The 19,147-nt window shown below is 37.3% G+C and overlaps 1 protein-coding gene across 1 annotated transcript; it reads right to left on the reverse strand.

Moving 5' to 3' along the window:
* Positions 1 to 2,173: 2,173 nt before the first annotated feature.
* LOC100646595 (otoferlin-like) lies at positions 2,174 to 18,119 on the reverse strand. Its single transcript, XM_048409953.1, is given in 27 exon segments — positions 2,174 to 2,511; positions 4,033 to 4,133; positions 4,433 to 4,605; positions 4,855 to 5,090; positions 5,188 to 5,375; positions 5,773 to 5,901; positions 5,975 to 6,320; positions 6,724 to 6,853; positions 6,929 to 7,073; positions 7,384 to 7,560; positions 7,725 to 7,954; positions 8,023 to 8,062; positions 8,728 to 8,964; positions 9,115 to 9,384; positions 9,911 to 10,072; positions 10,308 to 10,442; positions 10,752 to 10,868; positions 11,903 to 12,232; positions 13,115 to 13,429; positions 13,816 to 14,009; positions 14,194 to 14,362; positions 15,356 to 15,561; positions 16,200 to 16,389; positions 16,604 to 16,772; positions 17,467 to 17,620; positions 17,740 to 17,881; positions 17,955 to 18,119. Coding segments are annotated over 27 exon segments (5,031 nt in total). The 3' UTR covers positions 2,174 to 2,330.
* Between the last annotated feature and the right edge of the window lie 1,028 nt (positions 18,120 to 19,147).

Consider the following 19,147-nt stretch of genomic DNA (forward strand, 5'->3'; position numbering starts at 1 on the left):
AGGTGAAATCTCAACGTTATCGCGAAAATGACGGAAACTTTTCATAGGGTCGGGTCATTGGCCCGTAATCGAGAGATACTTAGTCGGATAGGGCACGCGATGCATTAAGACCGAATTTAGTCGACGCGGCGGCGCGCAGTTCGGTGCATGTACTCCTGGCTCGTGCATATGCATTCGCGTGACTTTGCTGGCCTGTAATAAGTGAATTCACGTTCGCTCAGGTCGAAAACTTAGCTAACAAACTCTTCCGCCGCGCCGCACGAGGCCATTCAGCTCGCGAAACTCGCTTGTTTCGAGTCCGTTTAACGGTTTCCCAGAGACCCGCTTTTTCGACCGGCCGCATGCAACGCGAATGCGGTCGTGAACTATGGATTCGCCAGCGGGACCGCATGCAGGTTCGCGTGTGTTCACCCCTTTCGCCTGCCGCGGTCATTGATTCGCCGTCGTGTTTATTCCGAGTACTTTGCCTCGTGTTTTCGATTTAATACACTCCTGCTGCAATCGCGCAATGGTTTTCATCATTTGAAAATTTTATGATAATTTCACTATAAGAATTTTCAAATAGGGTATTAATGGGTTATTTGATCAAATAGATAGCGGTTTCTGTGTTGAAATTGTTGCGTAATTATCATCGTACAGTGTCATCGCATGTTAATAACGAAGACTATAATTATATCTGTTTATTTTTCTATATTTTAGTTTGGGCAAGAAATATTCATCGACGAGGAGAAACGTTTCATATGGACATATGGCAAATCCATTTCGCGCATCCGTGCGTCAGTCATACTTGATGGATTCGTCGAATATGTCGAACAAAAATAGTAGGAGTTTGGAATATGCTTGTATGTCATGACGAAAGTTCACGGGACGCGTCGCAAGGTTTGAAAGAGTCTCAATATCAATAACTAGCTGCATTGAAGATAAAAATTTCTCCCTAAAAGAAAATATATATGATATGAAATTCGTATACACACTTTATAAAGAAGTACAATGTCTTTCTCAATATGAAAGTCGATGTAACTTCCTACTCTATTTCTATTATCCACTATCTATCGCAGAAGAGTTCATTCAAAGTTCGCATTAAAGTATCACCGCAGTGTAAGAAACTTTTACCCTTTAGAATTTCTCAGAAAACTTTAGATTCTGTGTTCGTTTTCCTTTAAAGAACAGAATAAAAAACTTCATCGTTATTTCATTTGTACGATACCGGAACTATTCATAATACTTTAGTTTGGAAGCTAAACGAGAGACACGTCCGTATAAATCCAATAGGAACGCAGCTGAATTTATCTTTTCACGAGGGTGCCACGTTAGTCACGTTCATCGGGAAATCGCGAATTGCAGCTCGAGTCGCGACGGAAAAGAAGATTAGATTACTTAGAGGCGTCCCCTCGAGTTCAGTCGTAAAGAGGTTTATCACGACGAGAATGAAAGGGATGGAAAATACAAAGGAGCCCTACGCGTTGCTCGTCTATGTCGTAAAAGCGACACAGACACGATTCGTCGGTGGTTGAAGCGAGCAGCGGCCATTAAGAAAAGTCGAGTTCAATAAACTTTCGAACAAAACGGTTGAGTTATTGATCTTCTAGTTACGTCACGTTACCTCTTTTTCACCTGCCAGCTCGTCTATCGAACCGTACAGACTGAAACCGCATTTCCAACGTGCAAATGGTCCTTAAAAAGTACCTCGAATCACGAAGAAATCAACAGTCAAAGCGAATTCCGTCTTGATTTCTGCATTTTTATTCGTCGCGTGTTTCACGCTATCGATCCGTTTCGGACCGTCTAATTTTTAGCCCAGAAACCAGATATCGCGCCGAGAGAAGATAACCAGGGTCACGACGGTGATAAACTCGCGACAAGCTTTTGTATAATTTGATTAACTCGCGAATAGTCGAACGTCAGATTTCTTTTTGTCTGAATAACTTTAGGAAAAGAGTATAGTAAGAATACAATCAAATTAAATGCAAAAGTTGAATAACATCTTTTTTATTATATTCGTAAACTACATTCGTACAGTTAGAAACCTACTACGTATAATTATTAATATTTATGTAACTATCATTGAACTTTACTGCTTGGAAACTTGAGGAAGTATAATAATCCATTGATTCAAATTTTACAATAAATAGCAGGTTTTTAATTAATAAAATGCTCGTTGAACAACTGAGTCGATCGTGTTATCCAACAATTAACAGTGCCGAAATAACGAACGTGTTATCATGAAGTAGTCAGAATCGATGTTTCATGCTACGACACAATTCATGATTTACGACCGAGCAACTGCAATGGTTCCCGATTCCATCGTTTTCTTTTCCTCGTTAACCGATTCAAGCACCAAGGAGGCGCTTCACAAAATAACCAGGGAAAGCGTAAATTCCACAGCCTGCCAACAATACTATCAACACACACATGAAGAAGCCTATTATCCTCCATTTATAGTACCGGCAGACAACGTAACGAAATGCTTTCCACGGGTTCCGGAACCAGGAGAACGAAGTATCCGGTCGGCTGTAAATTAAGGGAAATAAGATGTTTTCCTGTATGATTGATTCATGGTGAAGTATGATTGCGAACATTCCTAATGGAATTAACAAATACGTCGGCCTCCGTTGATGGCCGTCGTCATTACTATTACTCATATAATTATATAATGGCGCTTTAATGTCGATGAAATGTGATCAGGTTTAATTACACTCGCCATTGAATGTCGATCGTTTTATTGGAATAGCTAACAAACAAATGTTTGCATTTCACTGTTAATGTTGTTAGCGCATTATTTAGTGATCTGGACGTGTTTATGTATATCTTCTTTGATGAATTTCACGCTTTTATATCGAAAAAAGTAGATAATCAATTGAAAAGTATGATTTAAATATCCGTGAACTACATATTTATTTTGTAAAATGCAACGAGCTTTAAAATCTCATTAAGGTTGCGATTCATCAAATAGTCGTGGAATATATGATAATAAGAACAGAGAAAGATGAAATTACGAAGAATTAAAGATGTTTAATGTTGCGTGGATGTATAGTTACGGATTATAGACTTTGTACAGAACAAACGATCAACGCTCGTATTACGAATCGTATAATGGAGCTTGGTTTAATTTTATCTTTAGACGTTTCTTTATGCTCTGGGTGGAGTAGACAAACCGCAATTTAAGTGGATAACTTGATCTTCTAAAGATTGCTCGGAAATACATTGCCGGTGCTGGTCGAGCCCGAATTAACTCTACCGACTTAACGAAATAATCTGATTACCCAGCTACTTGCAGTTATACAGATTGACGGCAAAATCGAAAATTAATCTATTTAAGTTTGATAGCGAGTGATATATACGCTAATTTAATTTGCGGTTCAACGTGAAATTAACTTTGATACGTTCATCATGATATGGTTTTATTTCGATGTAACCGAGGTTACTAATTTTATACGGATAATAAATGATTGACCACGTCTAGTCAGTTTCTTGTTAATAGTTAAATATTCCTCTAATTTTTACGGTTATTTTTATACTGTTATGAATATGCACGTAATCCTTGAATGCATAATGTTATCATTTAATAATATATTCGAATATATTTATATTGTTAGGATTAGAATATCGACGTATATGAATAAATGACTATGTAGTCATTTGGCAAGAAACTTTTTGCAAAGAAACGGTACGGGAGATGAATTTTTGAAATAATTTTTCTATAGTTTTATATGATATAAATTAACAATTCTAACATGTTTCAGTATATCCCGGAAAACCATACATTTAAGGATTAAATTTATATCAATGCATAAATAAAAATTCTTTGGTACAGTGACATGGAAATACAGTAGAACTAATACTATTGGAAATTCATTAGAACTCGACATCAATCTTGTATAAACGTCGAATCATATTTCGCTCAAATTTTTGTCAAAGTAGGTCATCCTTCATGCAAGGTACAAGATATTTTTCATCGTTACTTGCAGGTGTCTTTTTTTTATCGACTGACGTGAAGTTCCGTATGTATATTTCAATTAAGTATCGTCATACTTTGGTGCAGGAAGATTTTGAGGTGGATCCCTTCCTTTGCCCGCAGGTTGCTCATCAGCCTCCTTCGCTTGCAATATTGATATTTCCAGTTCAATTTTACCCTGTATCGATATATTACGTCAGCCTACTTCGATGTTTTACGAATATTTTTAAATAAACTTCAAAATAAAAAGATAAACGAAGAAGAATAGTTGAAGTAAATAGGTATATTCGTGATGTTCGTTATTGAAGGAACACATTTCCAGCGAATAATTTTAGAAGAAATTAAAATCTTTCATTTTAATGAGAACTTTGGTATTGATTTGATTTATCAAAGGAGGCAGTGTTACAATTGCGACGGAGTAAAGTAAATGTTTGTTTCCTCGAATGTTAATGAACGTTAGATTTTTATAATACGCACCGCCTGGACGTATTGGGCTGCGTTCATGCTACGCTCCAATGGCCACCAAGCTTTGATTCGTGTCACTTTGAACATATCGATCGTTGGTAGATTCGGATTGAGTAGCTCTAAAGTACAGTTTTTAGAATTTGGACTTCCCCGTGGCATCTTGGCTAAATCCAACGTTAATGCTCCTAAAAGTAGATAAAAATATTCATACCGATTGTGCCAGAACCTTTGAAACCTTCTGATACACACACATAAAATCTTACGATACATTCGAATATTTATAGACTACTATAGATATACTATACGTGTTATACGAGACAGGTTTCCCACAATAAGTGTTCAAATGTTTGCTTGTGTATGCATCAGCAATATTGAAAATTCGTCTGTAGTAGATTAATGGATAAACATGACGATTAATCTAATGTTTGTTTTACCGAGAAAATCGTCCGAAGAGAAATGATCGCTGTCCCAAACTTGCAGGTGTAATCTACATGGCAGTTTGTCCTCGGTTTCGCTCATAGCAAAGATGGATGTCTTTTTACGTACGATCATAACACGCTCACCCTTGCAATACATAACGCGAAATATAAATCGCCAATTGAAATTGCCCTCTCCGGTTAAGGAATTATAATGAATGTCAGTTCTTTGATAATCGTCGTAAACAATCCAGCTAAAAAATTGATCATAGCGATTTATACAAAAATAGCTCATCTATTTCCTAGTAAATTCTTCAAATAGCCACCGCTATCTGCAATTTTCAAATTCACCCTTTCACGTAAATATCGGAACACTTCTCTCCGGTAAGAAATTGGCTGTCGACGAGAGGCACGTCCTCTGTGTTCCAAACGATCACACGGATTTCATATTCCTCTGGTACAGGTGGACTGATGTTCACTGCTGGTTTTGGAGGAAGCTCGCTAGATTGAAACATGTCGATCCAAAGTTCCAATTTACCCTGAAGCATCGTTCGAGAATGCAAATTGTGCGTTTAGAATGCTCAATGATTATTTAGGTAGTTGAAAAAATGTTTAATTTCTGAATGTTACATTCGGACGATATCGTCTTCTCGACAATTCTAGATTAATTCTTTCACAGTGCGTCTCAGTCTCTTCTGTCAAATATTTTACTGTCATGCCAACCATGAAATATAATACCATAAATTTCGCATTAAAATAAATCAGAAATAATAAGTTTTAACAACGAGTCCCCAAGTATACGTCTCATGATTCTTTTTCTTCGAAGAAGACAACCAGCTGTCGAAAGTTTAGCCAAACTCGCGTTTTATCTTAAACGACTCAATATTAGTCACAGTTCTACCGTAGATAAAAGCACAGACTCGTCTTTTTTACAACCTGCTCCAATCCGGGTCTGGTGGCATTAAAAAGCGGACGTCTTTCAACGTGTTCCGGTACCAGGACGCAGCCACAAATGGGGAAATCTTGCCATTGATGAAGGACGTTCAGTGCCATACATTCTTGCCTCTCTGAATAGAAATCATCAATCACCGATAAAGTGAAATTCATTCTGACGACACAGTTCCCTCCTGATCGAAACGATTAATTTTTAAAATGTACCGTTTTCCGCTTGCTCGTTGACGAATGGAAATCTTTTTCGTCCAATTTTCACGTAATGCTTCCGGTACTCCGGCAATGGGAGATTGTTCCTTTTGCAAAGTTGCTCGAGTATTTGCGTCGGTCTTTCGCGGTCTCTCCACTTATTGTACCCTCCCTCGTTGTACGTCTTGGAAATACCGCAAGTAGCTCGGTGTCTGCTATAGAACCGATTCTCCAAGTCGATCTTCGTCTGTCCTACTAAATCGTCAGTCGTAGTTGCATCGTAGTCCCATACTTGTATGATCATCATGTAATCTTGAGGGAAAGTGGCTTCTATCTCGAAGAGCCTATAAATTATTCGACATTAACGCCCTTACGCATTCCCTGTTCTATCGGGTGTCTTGAAACGAAACATATATATAGTATTATAATCAGAGTTCTCTTACACAATAATTTACTATTTAATAGTATTAATGAATTAACAAGTTGAAATTATTTTAATATCTATTACTTTATTCAACGTTTTAATATTTCTCCCAAAAAAGGGAGAAAGATAGAATTCTATAATGTTATTCGCGATAGATTCAATAATGTTGCTTTGACTGAAAATTAGAAAAATGAATGGCTTTTGAACGAGCGCTCTCAAAGCGAATCACATGTAATCTATCGTGGAAAGTGGATAAAAGAATTATGCGACGTGGAAAATGCAACGGTCAACAGGGCGTGAACGAAATTAAAATGCCATCGTACCGTCCGAAAATTGGATTTAGCTGATTCGGTATGTAATTCTTTTTATCATTGATAAACGTTTTTCCAAGCTTGACGCACAGATACGGGTCAGATTTTCCGCTGAGAGGATCGCTAGGCTGCAAGTCGATACCTATGGGCGAAATCGATTCATTCTCATTAGTTTATCACGCCATGTAAACGTCATAAAACGTCGTGTTTCGCACACCTTTCACGACGTAAAGTCTGACCAGAAATTTGATGGGATCCGATTGTGGATAATCGCCACACAGACCATTAGCCGCGTTTCTACCGCTTTTCGTTTTGCAGGGCAAGTTGTTCGGGTGCGGCCAGTGATATACACAAATGCGTCCCTGTAGATGTTATAATTTTATTAATGGATTATGTTTTATAAATGGATATTTTATCCTAATATTAGGTTATAGCAATGTTCATATTTCTTCGAATGAACGTCAAACATCGTTACTTTTACGTAAGATTTACATGATCAATTTTCATTATTACATTAAAACTAAACGATATCCTGTAACGTACAAGTTTGATTGTTTTATGCAAAATTCAAGATTCAATTTTAAGATTGAGGTATAAGTTATCCAAGTAACCCTGCTTTACTATGTATATGCAGATTGCAGAGATATTTTAACCGCTAGATTCGAGATAAACCTTGAACTTTCCAACGTAATTGTCTGTATCGTAGTCGGGATCCTCGCTCTTCTTCCCCTTCCATAGTTCGAACGATCTCAGACGATCCTGAAAGCCGGCGAATTGCGGTTGCATCTCCAGTTCTCCGTTGTATACCTGTTTCCCGTCCAATGAGACAGCTGAGCTGGTGAAAATGCGCTAAAGCGTAGGTACCTTGAACGTCGTCACGAGCTTCTGATCACCTGGTGACAAGCTGCCTAGCTCTCTGCTTCTTTCCTCCTGGAAACGCCATGTTTTGCTTAACAGAGATCCGTGGAAATTTACATCGAGTTACTCGCGTGACCGACCCTCTTTCGCCCTACCTCCATCGAAGCGAAGTATTTACTCCACCAGTCGAGAGACTGATCCTCCTCTGGCTTATAGTAATCCATTTTCTTTTTCTTTTTTTTTCTTGGTATCACATGCGCGAAAATCTTCTTTAAGGACCGTAACATTTTCCTAATCCATGATTTCTTCTTGTACATCTTCTTGTACGGTATCAACTCCTTGTTCTCGTCTTCTTTCAATGGATCGTAATCGATCGGCAAAGGTGCTTAAGGATAACATTATCATATGAAATGAGTTTTAAGAATGAGATTTGTAAACCTTAAGAGCATTCACCATAGGAAATAACGTTTATGTTCATCATAGGTATAACACCCTAGTAGAGTAGTATCTCTTATTTCAATTTTTATTTCGATAATTAAGCGACTGGTAATTTGTAATATTCACTTGGAACACTTTATTTATTTCATTATCAAATTTGCTATCGCCGTGTAAGAGAACTTGTAAGATCTCAGAAATAATATCAATCGATGAATATTAGACGCACGTATAAATAAAAGAATTTCATTTTTGAGGATCTTTCTCTGGTACAGCTCTACCTTCGAATGGTTTAATAAACTACATGTTGAATAAGGGACGAAATTCGCTAATAACTAAACGCAAGTTAATCTCAATTTCCAGCCGGATAATGCTCGAGCTCATGTTCCTCGAGGGGTAAAAAACATTTGTTCGTAGCGTATAAACATTTCGTAGAACTTTAATTAACAAAGTTTTCTATTGCGTGCGGTGTGGAACCACATTTTCCATGGCATTATTAACTTCCGTTGAAACCGACCGCGTTCAAATATTTAATAACCACCTGAAATGCCTCTGAAATTGGCACACATTTTCTGTGAATCTATGGTATATGGTCTATGGTATACGACGAGGTATACCGTCATTGGATGTTAATATTTCACACAAGGAATCGCTCATGCTCGACGTTATATATTTATATTATTTATATTATAACGTTATTTCAACAATATTTTGCATTTTTACATTCGTAAGAAGGAACTTACAAATCGTGACAGATTGTCTTTTAGTCCATTGAGATTTCAAAATCGATTTGGTGCCGTGTATACGCGCGTCGTAATCCTCCTCTGTTATTAATTGCTCGAGAAAGACGTAAATGCTGGGTATTATGCAAATCCCGACGTATTTGAAGCATCCAAATCCTCGTGAGTCGTAAGCTTTTATTGTGATGCAGGGATAATAGATATCGAGCTCTGGCATGTCCTTAGAGAATTTTCATATATTATAGTATATGTAATGCGTACATTGTACATACACATACGAGTATGTCGATACATTTGAATCGAATTAGATATTTCTTTAACGTTAAAATAATACTTGTACGACGATAATGAAAAATGCTTGAAACGTTACCAGTTCGACGACAACATACGTCTGCTTGTAGTTACTGAATTTCTTGGCATTCTGCATCACTTCTGACTTGACTTGAACGGCGGCACACTCTATAACAATCTGAGGGTTTAACACCGGCATGCAATTAATCTTCTTCATGTCTCGTACGCCCCAAAATATAACTTCAAGCCTGTAACTCGTCATTTTTGGTCTGATGTCTTCCGGTATGTTGTAAATGACGTCTTGCATTGAGGAGTCCATAATTTTGTCCACAGACTTGTCGTCCATCGTCTGAAATAATACATAGCTGTACTCGTGTCATTAATATTTCGTGGGCTATTAAACGTAGAATAAACCGTTAAACTGTTCTTTAACTTTAAAGGTGATTTAACAAGTTTGTTGCTACTGTCATGCCAACCACAAGTATCAAGACGCAATATTCGTTATATTTGTTGAAAAAATTATAAAGTTTAACATTTTGTACATATAAAACTCTTAGAATAGGATTTGTACCAGTTCATCTCATCGTTCGTAATTAAATATTCTGAAGAACTATCAATCGTCGAATTTCATTAATATTCATGCGGCCACGTCATTTTTGTGATTTAACCTTTGTATTCCGATCTACGTTTGCATTTATGAATAGAATGGATAGCGCACGTGGGAGACGGATATTAATTTCGTAATCAATCCGCGCGTAAGATGAAAGAAAAGTTCATTAGCGCGAAGGCAGCAAAGTTTCTCTCTCTCTCTCTCTCTCTCTCTCTTTCTTTCTCTCTCTCACGAGTCGAATATCGATCAGTATTGCCTTTCTTACCTCTATGAGCTCGAAAGCAGCGAGCACTGAGCCGCTGAAATCCCTTTGCGATTTAAATTTGTACCACTCGAGTTTCGGAGGGAAATTAGGCGGCGAGTAAGTTTCCTCCGCCAGTTTAACTAATGGGATAGTTGTGCATCTCCCGCAGAACTCCTTGAAGCCCTGTAAATTTCGATTCAACATGATTTCAGGGTGAACCACTTAGAGCTTCTATCAATTTGTAAATCACTGTCATATCGAAGATCGCATATGATTAAACATCAGATATACTTTGCAAGATTTGATATTTCGGACCATCCCCTTCTCCCTGTGCCACCTATCAAATTTTATCTCAGTACCATTGGGAAATACAGCCTAGAAATCTATTTCTATGAATTTAAAAAAGCATTTCACTTACGCATATATCCTCATCGTACACTTGCAAAATCGCTCTAGGCGGATTTGATTTAATGTACTCCTTCGTCCCATGAATAGTTTTCGGCGGTAGTATCAAAGTTTGATCCCAGAACGGATCCAGTGTCTGCTTAATAATCTGGAAAATTTCGAATACTTTCAATCCCCTGAAGTACCTTTCCAGAAACCGAGGAATTTTCGCTTACGATTCGAAGTTTGAAAAGTGTCAATCCTTGAAATATTTAAACGGACGTTCGAGATAGAAAATCGAAAGAAATCTAAATCGCTGCTCGTGAAACAGATTGCCAGCAAATTCTGTGAAAATCCATTTACGAATAACGGGGAACCTTCGAGGAATGGAACCGCGGAAATCTCCGCGGTAATAATAACGCGACGAGTTCGCGCGTCACCTCAGGAAGCGTGGGTGAATTATCGACACGAAACTTACTCTGGTGGAGGCCGTGTAACCGTGAAAAGTGACACGCACGATCGGATCCAATAAACCGGATGCATCCATGCCGGGATCAAAGCGACCTTGGAATATGTGAGCTCGCAACTGAAATGTCTGCAATGCAACCGATGACAAACTCATTTTATCGTTTCGTTCGAAATATTTCTAACGATATTACTTTAATGCGTCTGTGGAATAGTTAGATCTTTAAAATGGATCAACGTCAAGTTTGATTTTTGAGTCGTTGAATCTCGTTTCAGGTGATGCTTAAATTAAGAAAAAAATGATAGCTACTAAAGCCTGGATTCTTGGATCAGGATATTTTAATTGTTCATTGATGTGAATCTCGATGGAAAGATTGATGATATTGGCACCTTTTGTTGTAGGTTGAATGCACAGTGATGCATAGTGTATTTGATAATATACTATATTTTGTAACGTAGCGGATATACTACAACATTTAATACATTGTTTGTTTCAATTCATTTATATTATCGGAACGCTCAAATTATTTCTCTATAGATTTATGTCACGTAAATTAATGATTTCGAAATGTTTTATTACATTTGGATACAATGCATTCAAAGATTAACTCGTTCGTTAAGAGAAGAAAACTTTTTAAGAACAAACGCGTTGAATTTATGATGTCAAGCGATAATAATTTAACGCATACTCAATTCCGTGTAAAAGGTGTGTGCGCTCGGGGAATGCATTGCGGCGAAGGTTAAAATTACAATTTTGCGTTGTAGTTGTCAGGAATGCGTGCCGTTTCGATTGTTTAAATTTCTCTAGTGTAATGAAAGTATCCGATACTAAATTGCATTTCATCACATCAACGTCAAAAAGCTTCCTTGACTCAAATAAAACCGTCGACAAAGGGAATAAAACAAAGGAATGTTAATTATCAAAGAGGAGAGTAGATAAACTGTCGTTAATATTGGAAATTATGAATGTAACCCAGTGCGTGACGTGGCAATTAGAAAGGAAGGAAAAGAAGGTATTCTTGGCAAAGAAAAATATACCCTCGTTTTTGCCTGGCATTTCTTGAATGCCAGGGATTAATTAAAGCCCCTGGCTCAAGCTACGAAACGAGACGCGTCTAAACTTGACCTTGCTCTGAAATTCTCACTAACGAGAAATTTTCATACCGTGGAACGTGTGTACTCCAAATATTTGGGAAACGAATCAATGTTTCTCTCATGGTCCACCTTGTAACCAGGTGGAATCGAGGCCCAACAAGCTCCTATATACTCGGCGTTTCCAAGCCACAGGAAAATTTCAAGCTTGCAGGCCATGTAATCGGCACCTTCCTCATCCCGTGGATGTAGCAAAAATACGTCAACCTTCTGACCGCATAATGATCCCTTCTCGGTCATTTCTTCTGAATAAATAATTCGTTCGGCTGGAAATCGCGCGTACGCCACTCGTTTCGAGCCGGCTATCATCCAAATGAAAACGTCAGGCAGGCCATGCTGGGGCTGGTAAATTTGTAAGAAGTCTTGTGTTGCTCACGGTAAAATGAATTTTCTATGGAGGTGCGCGGAACAAGAAGAACGCTCGTGTTTAAATATTTCATGACGATTTGCAATGTCTATGAGTAGAAAGGGCAGCGCGTCGTTATCTTGCGTTCTCCATGGGAAATTCTTCGCGAGAGAGGGGACACAAGATCACGAGGAAAAGAGATATGCAAATTTAGAAGCAACTTTGTTCTTTGTTCTCCGAGGATTAGTTTCTTGTGTTTATCCGAAACAAGCTGGTAAAGGGAAAAAGTCAGCGTAAAGCTTTTACCGTCTCATTGAAGTGTTTAAAACTTCTTCTTTCCGTCTTTCTACGGCGAAGATGTAAATTGAATACATATAGACCTGGTAAGATTTGTAAGTAGAACGGGGAACGTTTATGTCGAATGGAGGAAAGTGGAGATTAAAGAATTTGCTAGAGAATATTAATAAAATTTTCTAAGTAAATAGGAAAGTAAAAAATGTCGTAGGAACTTAATACTCTACAGAATCACAAATGTAGTCGGAATCAAGATTAATTCCTTCTTAATCTTTATATCGACGACAAAAATATTCACATTTCATTAGTAACTAGGTTACCTAGGTACTTCGAAGAGAGGTCTTTCTGTAGATTAAACATATCTAGAGCGATAGTTTCATCTTTATACGTCTCCAGGACGTTCATAACCACTATGAGTTATTTCAAATAATTACTTGAAACTACAATTTGGAATTGAAAGCAATTCGATGATATTTCCATAACAACATAAGCGGTTGTCAATGAAGTAAAAATGGCTATTCGATTTGCCAGTTGTTCCAGAAATAGAAAATGTGCGTGACGGAGAAACATGAAATACAACTCACGTCTTCCCGTAGCTTTTTCACTTTAGCCAGATACTGATACGCATGTGCCATTGCGATTCTCGTGTAGTGATTACTGGGAAGTTCGCCGTTGATCTTGATCCTCTTCAGGATATTCTCAATCTCTTTACGGCATAGATTCACGCGATGGCGATCGAGCTTCGTGGTGCCACCTTCGTCGTCGTATCGCCTCGTGTCTAATGTATGCAAATAATGTATGCAATGGCTCTTCATGGTACGAATCATCTCGTTGTAGAATTTGTAAGTGTCTGGATGTTGGAGCTCGACCATGTCCTCTAGTTGTTCCAACTTCTGCTCCTGTCGTGACAAATTAAAATTATTCTGGTATCGCTGTTCTAGTTTGGAAACAAACTTACTCGTTTCCCGCTACCATCGTGAGAACTCGACTCTAGGATATATAAAATATTTCTTTGGAATGAAAGAACTTTTCGTTACGACGCTCTCATATTAATCGCGATTTGTAATTTTAGCACGTGCACTGACTTATTGAGAGATTAATGCGAACGAATGGCCAGGTTGCGAAAGTTTTTAGCTAAAGTTTCGTTGACAGAATGACAGGTGTTTAGAAAAGTTTAGAAGTAGGTAACTTGACCTACATCGAAGGCATAAGTCGAATTTAATAGAGCATTTACAATTTATCCAGCTTAATTTCCTTTTGATATCGAAGAACAAACGAAGCTCACTAGGAAATCAGCGATGAAAGCCAAGCTGTTACTGTTGTGCATTCGCCAATCGAGATTCGGCCACCAAGATCTAACATAGAGGCAGGGCTTTCGCGAGCCAAGAGGCACGTAATTATATTTGCCATCCAATGTTCCAGTCAATCGTGGCAGGGTCTCGCTTTCGAACTCCGGTTTACGGTCTGGCATCTGGTTTCCTGTTGAAAATTGATCATATTTTACATAGAGCAACCGTACATAGCGTAACTTGTCGATCGTATTAACAAGTAATTGGAGAGTGGAAACGTAGTTTCGTTATGGAAGTTCGAGTGGCGGGTCCTATATTCCCCAATTTTCGTTCAAAAGGAGTGGTTGAAGAAAGTATACACGAGAATCCAATACCATCGTTGTTGTCCTCAAAGCATTGGCTGCGAGCAAATTGTCTGTTACCGGCATTCCCGAGGCTAACCTCGAAGCTTATCGATTTCGTCCAAAATTTTCCCCGATCGATCATACTTATATCGTATAACACAGTGACCAGGTAATATTCTTCCGTCTTCCACAAGCTTCTCTTTGAAAAAAGAAACGATCCGAGAGTTAGTGATTGTCAATTTAGACGAAAGATGAAAAGATATTTCAAACAGAAATTGACATTTCTAATCTAATCCTTAAACATTTAACAGATATAAAAAACTTGAGATATTGTAAAGTTGTTAAACTACTCCTTGCAAATATCGTAAAATATCGTCCTACAAGAAAATGTTCATGAATTCGCTATAACAAAAGCAACCATCATACCAATGTAGAATCACATAAACAGGTAGTTAAATCAACGAAACGATATTACCGTCGGGTTATTGTATAAATTATTTACACGCTCACTCTTGCTACACGCAGAATGAAGCGTGACGATGGATTAATATTTACTAATAACACACTGAGGTGTAAGTGTTGTTCGTGATAATTGTAGCAGCTGGCTGTAGATCTCGCTGCTAAGGTACTGCTATTTTTCTTTTAATTTAGTTGCGTGAAAGAAGAATCGGACTACGGGCGCCGGGATTCGAACCCGGGTCCCGAACGTTCGTAACCCTAAGGCGCTAAACCACTGCGCTACCGTTGTCCGTTATTAGTTAGTGTCGAGTGACGGTATTTGTTATCGAGTGCCGCCACAACACAAACTGTCGTTTTATCTTACTTATTGATCTTCAATTATTCTTAAAAATTAATTTATGGCGCAAATTTTGTCTAAAGAATCATACTTTTATATAAGCACAGGAGGTTGTATATAATATAATATGTAATTCGTTGTAGAATTGTGTCTGATCAGAGACGCACCGTTTCTCTTTATTATTTTACATTTAAACCCTTCCTTCCCATTTTTCGTTATATATAGTTAAAAGGACTGAAATCCAATGCTATAACATTGAGCATTACAAACTTGAGATTTGTCGACGCCCAATTAAAAGATTTAAAATTTTCGAGATTTGAAATTCTGCTCTTATGAAATAATCAGATAGTAATAGAAATTGATGTACAAAAGAGAGAATGATCACTGCAGATGTACCTCGATAATAGGAACCGCAAGCTCTCTTTCAGCACTGATTTCAGCCGTTGTTGTTTCTGAGTCATCCATTTCAGTTTTTAAGGAGAGAAGAACTCTACCGCGATAAAAAGGAAGGGCTATCGAGCACTTGCCGAAACAGCTGTTCCTTTCTGTAGTCCCGGACCCATAAAAGTGAAGGAACGATGGCCCAAAAGTCGGTAGGAAACCTAATAAAAATAACATCTAGCAATGTATCAGGTTATTTTGTCTCTTGTGATCTTAAAAAAAAAACAAATTAAGAAAAATTTCGTATCATATTGTAGATTGAATGGTATTCATTACATTTTATTGCTTAGACAATTAAAATGTGTATAGTCACATATTATGACCACACACAAAAAACTTGTGGTATTGATATTCCTTTGTTTCAAAAATTTAAGCAAAAATTGATCTATAATATATTTCAATCCATTTTTCATTTTATAACATCGGCATGGTATTGGTAATGGAAGAACGAATGTGAATTAAAAAAGAAAAAGAATATATCGTACTATATCGAATCGAACTAACGTTACACGACGTTGGTTACATTAAATGCAGACGAGTTAGCTGTTCACGAAAAAAAGGATGGAAGAAGTTGAAATACGAATAGAACAGAACAAACAGAGGTGGTTAATCAACGTTTCGTTTGCAACTGCTTATTTGAATTTCGTTTACGTACGATATTCTGTCGTTTAATTTATCGATCTCGATTCGATGTTATATGTATTCCTGCTGTATTATCCTTTGAAATCTTTTTTTCGCGATCCTCGACACTCGGGGAAAAGAATTTCCAATAGCGTATATAATACTCATACGAATTTACCATACTCCCCAGAATTCGATATTTTGCTCATGTTGAGAATGTAAGAAGCCACGACACACGTTCGACAGCTATTAACACGATGCTTGATAGCAATCCTGACACGTTGACACAGTGATGGGAACATTTCTCTGAACGTAATCTTTTCATTAAATCGCGGCCTGTAGGTTTGCCACGCTTCGCTCGTCGTTTCCTGAAAACGTTGTCGAAATGAAACAAACGGGACATTCTATAAGCGTCATCGTGTCCTATTTTACATTCCGAATTTCCATGATCAAAATCAAATGGTAACTCGGCTGAAAACATATGCGTACGCTGTTGGTAATTGGAAAGGTAAGAATTGAAACGACTGAAACTAATGAATAGGGAAAGTTGAATTATCGATGGCGATTTCAATTAATAATTACCTTCATTCCAGCGAACGATATCTGCACGAACGGGTTAATATTTTCGAAATCATTTTTTACGCATAGGCTGCTCATATCTGGTAACCCGTCAGCTCGATAAATCGTAAAAATGTAGCATGCTCGTTGCCTATAGGGTAGAAATTCGCCACCGACAGGCAACAAGAGGTTCCTGTAATTATTCGCTTTCCATTAATCGGCTGACAAGCCAATGTGCTCCGAATTCGAATCCACCCCAAATCGATTTTGGAACACGCACAAATACCCTATTACATTAAAAAGGCTACTGGAATGTGTCTCTATTCTCTGTCGTACGGGCAATAGAACGCAATACGAGTATGTATGCAGATGTATAGTTAGGGGTTAAATTGTTGGTGTTGGCACGTATAAATTTATAGGGAAGTGCTCGAAGATTGCGAATAAATGTGGTACAATATCTTAGATTTATTGATATATAGGAAATAAATATGATTAACACTTAATATTTGGAAACCACAGAAAAAAATATGACCAAAATCTTTGCTGATATTTTGAGTTTTATAGATTCACTGATAAAGAAATTTGTATTAAATTAAATCCTATCGAACGATGCTACTTATATTTAAAATTTGTGAATTTTATGATCTATAATGTTCAAGTTTAAATAAAAATTCCATGCAGATATCAGAGCGTATTTTAATGGATTTAGATTAAAGACGCCCGTCAGGTAGAATATCGATTTCACGTTAATATCATAAAGGAGTTTGCTACTTTTCAATTTGATTCTGAAGGCGTAAAATGTCTAAGGATCTTCTTTTTGGAAATTCTTAACATCATACAATTAGTAAGTGATATTACGTGTTGAAGTATTTTGGAGTGAAAATTACCCTTCGATGTCGTCCTCGCCCTCTGTATCCGGATGTACTTTCAATTTCTCTCCTTTCACATTAATCGCGATATTACATTTGACGTAACCTTTCGGTCCCGCAGAAACATCCTTTGGATTTGTCAGCATTGCCCATTTGTGATAATATTTATGATCTGTTCAGGTCGATAAATTTATTACGCCACTGCCTCTTTTCCAATATGATAAAGTAAAAATTAAAATAGGATAACGGGGAACTAAGATGCATCGAGAAACTCAAGGAACTAAATATCACCTGGTTGATCCCAAACGAGAGCAACTTCGAAAGTCGTACTTCCATGAAACTTGAGACGTAAATAACCCTTCAGATATACAGCTATCGTAATTTTAGTGCTTAAAAGTTCGTTTAAGTTGCAAAAAAGATCGAACACGAAATACTGTAACATAGTTAAAAAGTTTAATAGATGGAATCGATAAAAGTTTCGTGAGAACGACATTTTCCAATTTTACTTCATTATAGATTGGTGAGTCCGTTCTTTCACGAACCACCGTTTTTTTCCTCCGATTTCCCACTTTAACCACGACCATAGGATTTGCATTTTGGGGCAAATGTTTCGCTTTCAGAATCTTTATGCAAATCTGATAGACATTCGACCGAGTTTTCTTGGGGCTCATTACGTTTCGATACACTCGATTCTTTGTATTTCATATACTTCACGCTGTTTGATTTATCGTCTGTTTGATTGGCAAATTTCATACAGATGTTTATCCATTAATGAAAGTTAACTAATTATTTAGCCTTTGGCAATGAGCGAATTCACATGTGTAGATATGTCTATTTCCTTTAATGTTAATAAAAAATAATTTTTAGAGAATTTAGGTGACTATAATAATATACAATAGGCTTTAAACTATTATGATAATTAATAATTATATTTTAACGAACATTCTTTATAGCGAATGTCTTTAATGAACTTGATTACCTCCTTTAATCATTATTGAAATTTCTAAATTAATATCACTGGCGAGGAATAAGATAAATTCTTTGGAAAAGCTTTTAAGCATTTAAAGCTTTGATTTTTAAATGATTAAAATGTATTCAGGGTTATTAAAAAAATAAAATATTGGAATTATAACTATTACGATATTAAATAATGAAGGAGTTACTTTTTATCTGCAGTAAAGCTCTGTATTTACTCCTTGCCAACATATGATAAACATAACGTATAATGGTAAAAACCATTGACTAAATTATAGTATAGACTATAGCCTGAAATTATATGAAACCAGTTGCCTCTACTATACTGAATCGATAACGTTGCATGCGATTCGAAAAGTGCTATGATTGGTCAAATGACTCTCAAAACGTGGGATACAAAACAGCATTGAACGTCACGTCTATTCTGTATATCATCGGTGCTGGCATCTGGTATCTTACGAGACATCCCGTCACATGTTCTGTTGTACCGACCACTCAGAGGTTTTATTACGCCCTCTATATTCTACCGCTTCACTGGCGTTGTAGTCTTTCTCTACACTGAACCGATAACGTCGCATGTGACACGAAAACAGCAAGGGGGTTGTAAGCAACCCCCAAAACATGGGACATAAAGAAACCATTGAATGCCGAGTCCATTCAAAGTATTTCTAGTCGTTCACATTTACTGAATATAAAATTTCGCATTGGACTCAACTATACTTGA

This window comes from Bombus terrestris, chromosome 11 (genome assembly GCF_910591885.1).
Source record: "Bombus terrestris chromosome 11, iyBomTerr1.2, whole genome shotgun sequence".
Taxonomy (NCBI): domain Eukaryota; kingdom Metazoa; phylum Arthropoda; class Insecta; order Hymenoptera; family Apidae; genus Bombus; species Bombus terrestris.